The sequence below is a fragment of the Rhea americana genome, unplaced genomic scaffold (genome assembly GCF_003343005.1).
Source record: "Rhea americana isolate MKP2758 unplaced genomic scaffold, rheAme1 scaffold_597, whole genome shotgun sequence".
NCBI classification, from domain to species: Eukaryota; Metazoa; Chordata; class Aves; order Rheiformes; family Rheidae; genus Rhea; species Rhea americana.
In genome coordinates this window covers 79,901-83,955 of record NW_028186753.1, presented here as the reverse complement: position 1 = coordinate 83,955, position 4,055 = coordinate 79,901, and the positions used below count along the sequence as shown (strand labels likewise).

Genomic DNA, 4,055 nt, shown 5'->3' with positions numbered 1-4,055 from the left:
GCGAGGGGCCGAGCCGAGCGCTGCTCCGGCCGTACCTGGATGCCGGTGGCCGCCGAGCGGATCTGCCGGCACAGCTGCTGCTCCTGGTGGCGGAGCAGGGCCGAGGGCCACGGCTCGGCGCCGTCGCCCACCTCCGGGAAGGCCGCGCTCACCAGGACCATCAGCTCCGCTGCCTCAGCCTTCAGCAGCTGCAGGCAGGAGAGGGGTGAGGAACGGCCCAGCCGGGACCAGGACCGGGGCCCCACGCCGCGGCACCGCCACCCGCCCCGCACTTGCCTGCAGATCTCCCTGGGTGACGAGCAGGAACTGSCGCAGGGACCAGGACGCCAGGTACTGGTAGGCTTTGCTCATGAGCCAGGAGCCGGCGGCCTGCRCCGTGGCCAGGCAGCGGGCCAGCAGCTGCAGGCGCAGGCCGGGCGAGCCAGGGGGGCCGCCTGGGCGGGCGAGAGAGCACGGTGACGTGGCGGCCGGGCCCGGCAGAGCCGCGAGCGCGGGGCCCGGCGGGGCGCAGCACGGGGCAAGCGGCCCCCCAGGCCAGGGAGCAGGTGAGGCAGGGGGTGTGCGGGGGCCCAGCACGGTGGGGGTCCAGGGGCAGGAGCTCGGCGCAGCAGGGCGCCGCAGAGGGAACGGCACCGTGCGCCGTGCATCATGTGCCACGCACCGTGTGCAGCGCGCTGTGCCCGCGCTGTGCACCGCGCACCGTGCACCGTGCCCCGCGCCCGATGACGCCCCACTCACCTGCCGGCCCGGCCGGCCGCGGCTCTAGGCAGCGCAGGGCGAGGGCCAGGCCGGGGAAGAGCTGCTGCAGGAGCCGCGCCGTCCTGCTCTGCACCGCTCCTCCTGCCTGCTCCGGCTCCGCAGAGCACTTGTCGGAGAGCGCCGAGCCCAGGGCTCGGGCGAAGCCTGCGGGGAGGCTGGTGAGCAGCGCCGGGGCCCCGCGCCGCCCCCCCGGAGCCCCGCGCCGCCCCCCGGCCCACTCACCGCCGTCCCAGCTCAGGAAGACGCCGCAGCAGAGCAGGCGCAGGCAGAGCCGCCTCAGCTCCTCCTCGCATGCCGGGGGCAGGCGGGCTGCAAGGGACCGGGGTGAGGGCCAGCGCCGGCCGCAGCGCCCACCGAGCCGTGCCTCGGGGCCGCCCGTGGGCTCGGAAGGGTCCCCGCTGGCCGGCCCCCGCGCCGGGGAGCCGGCGCCCCGCAGCCCCCTCCGCGCCCCGGCACCTACCCTGCCCCAGAGCCTGGCCCAGCTGCCGCGCCAGCGCCGCGGCCGAGCCCGCCGCGAGCTCCAGGCGCCAGCCCAGCGCGGCGCCGGCCGCCCGCCAGCACAGCGGGGAGTACTGGGCGTGCAGCGCCTCGGCCGCCTCCGCGTGGGACGCGTCCCGCCACCGCACCGACTTCCAGCCGGGAGAGCCGCGGCCAGGGCCGGCCGCCAGCAGGACTAGGGCCTCGGGGCAGGCCGCCGCCGCCTTCTCCTGCTTGGGCCGCTTGAGCACGTGCTGCCAGAGGCTGTCGGTGGAGGCCACCAGCGCTCCCAGCACCAGGTCCATGAGCTCCTTGTCCTCCCTGCACAGCGCCTGCAGCTCTCCGGGGAGCCTCGCCAGCTCCTCCCCTCCGCGGTGCCCCGGCGATCCCGCGCCCGCTTCGGCGCCCAAAGGCTGCAGCACTGCGGCATCTTCCCAGCGGACGTGTTCCGGCCTGCTGCCCCAGTCCTGGCGCTGGAGGAGCTGCCAGAGCCGCTCGGCGGCCAGCTGGCCCCGCTCGGCTGCCAGYACGGCCAGCACCCTCGCCGCGGGGAAGGCCGGGGAGCCGTCCCCGGCGACCCCGGGGGCGCCGCGCCAGGCGGCGAGGTCGCCGGACAGGCGGTGGGAGCCCAGCTCCAGGGCCAGGTCCTCCACCACGCGGTTGTAGATCTCCAGGCCCTGGAAGACGTCCGCGAGCAGCGCGGGGGGGGCCGAGGTGGGGCTGGCGCGCGCCAGGCCCCGCAGCGTCGCCTCCGCGTAGCTCTCCACCAGGCGCAGCGCCAGCAGCGCCAGCAGCGCCAGCGCCCGCTGCATGCGCGCCACCGACTCGTGCCCGCGCAGCAGCAGCGGGCGCAGCCACGGGTCACCGCGCGCGCGCCGCTGCAGCCCGCTCCAGTGGCCGGCGTGCGTCCGCAGCTCCTCGCAGAGCCCGCGCAGCGGCCGCGCCGCCTGCGGCCCCGGATGCTCCACGAGGGGCAGCAGCTGGCGGACGAAGTCGGAGGCGGCCTTGAGGCGGCGGCAGTACTCGCGGGAGAGGCGGAGGTGGTGGCGGTGCTGGAGCAGCGCGTGCAGCCTGGCGCAGCGCTCGGCCACGCGCGGATGGAGCGGGTGGTAGGAGAAGGCGGCGTGCGCCRCGTCGCCGGGCAGCGGCCGGACGCGGCCCTGGAAGGTCTCGCTGCGGGGGTTCTCCCAGACGCAGAAGCACCGGCGCAGCCCCACGAAGCTCTGCTCCACCCGGGCCAGGCGGGCCAGCGCCTCCGGGGAGTCCTCGTCGTCGYCGTCGCCGTCGCAGGCGCGCTCGCAGGGGCGCGGGAGCAGCAGGCGCCGCAGGCCGGGGCTCACACAGCTCCGCAGCGCGGCCTCCGCCTTCTGCAGCGAGCGCGCCAGCGAGGCCAGGGAGCCGGTGCCTGCGGGCGGACGGACGGACGGCGGCTCGGGGGACGGCGACGCGGGAGGCCCCGCCAGCCGCGGCGCCCGGAGGGACGGCGCGCCACCACGCTGCCCTGCAGCCGCCCTGACCCCCGGAGCCCCCCTCCCCCCTGGCCCGGCAAGGCCGCCCCCGCGCCCCCAGCCCGCACCCAGCCCTTCCCCTCCGCCCCCTCCGGCTGCTCCGCCTCGGCCGAGCCGCTCCAGGCCCCTTGCGCTCCCGCTGCCGGGCGCCCGGTAATTCCCAGGGATTACCCGTGCAACRGGGGCAGCGTGGGCAAATGCAATTAAGGGATAAGGGGCCGCAAGGAGGCTCACGCCGCGGGCAGCGGATTTGGGCCCCGCGGCGTTTCCCGGGCGGGCAGCAGCCCCGCGAGCTGCTGCCCAGCTCAGCCCCGGCTGTGGCGGGGACCCCTCTCACCCCGCTCGGGCGGCTCCTCCGGCTCCCCGCGGGCAGCCCCACGGCTCCACGACGCTCGCCGGGGCCCCAGCAGCGGCCTCGGGGGCGGCAGGACGGAGCTGGAGGCTGGTGGCAGCCGGGACATGAGGAGGAGGAAGACGGCGTTCAGGCCGATGCCCCCGGCCTCAACCAACTGCAAGGAAGAGCCATGGCTGTCAGAGCGGGCTGCCCCACGGCAGCCCCCACGAGCCCCGCAACTCCCTGCCTGGGGGGCAGCGATGATCCCTCACGTTGCTCCTGGGGCCCCGATGCCTCCCCACTGTGCAGCCCCCCGGTGACCCCTCAGCAGGCCCCAGGGCACCCCGCTCACTGCTGCCATGTTTGCCCCCCAGGCTCCCCACAGCCAGCCCCCCAGGCTCCCCACTCCCTGCCTGGAGCCCCTCCAGCCCCCCAGCACCCCCCGTGACTCCCTGCTCCCTGCCCCCCTTGGAGGCCCCTACAGCACCCCGCTCCCTGCCCAGGACCCCCATGGGTCCCCCATATCACCCTGCCTCAGAGGCTGCCCAGCACCCTCTATGGCCAGTGCCCCATAGAGCCTCCCAACACCCCACTTGCTGCTCAGGGACACTCAGAGGGTCCCCAGCCCCCCCCCAGCATCCCACTCTATGCCCAATGCTCCCCATAGAGCCCTTACCCCCTATGGGGGCCCCCAGCACCTCACTCTATGCCCAATGCTCCCCATAGAGCCCCTACCCCCTACAGGCCCCCTGAGCACCCCATTTGCTGCTCAGGGCCCCCTACAGAGCCCTCCATAGGGCCTCCAGCACCCCACTCTATGTCCAGTTCTCCCCACAGAGCCCCTAGCCCCCTTCAGCACCCCATTCTATGCCCAATGCTCCCCACAGAGCCCCTACCCCCCACAGGGCCCCCCAGCACCCCACTCTATGCCCAGTTCTCCCCATACGGCCCCCCAGCACCCCACTCTCTGCTTAGGG

At 75.8% G+C, this 4,055-nt stretch overlaps 1 protein-coding gene across 1 annotated transcript in view; it reads right to left on the bottom strand.

The window, feature by feature from the left end:
- Positions 1-4,055, bottom strand: part of CCDC142 (coiled-coil domain containing 142) — a 7,075-nt gene that overhangs the window by 1,507 nt on the left and 1,513 nt on the right. The window contains 6 exon segments of the mRNA XM_085319547.1: positions 36-194; positions 283-434; positions 739-903; positions 982-1,068; positions 1,220-2,641; positions 3,082-3,325. Coding sequence (XP_085175673.1) covers positions 36-194; positions 283-434; positions 739-903; positions 982-1,068; positions 1,220-2,641; positions 3,082-3,325 — 2,229 coding nt within the window.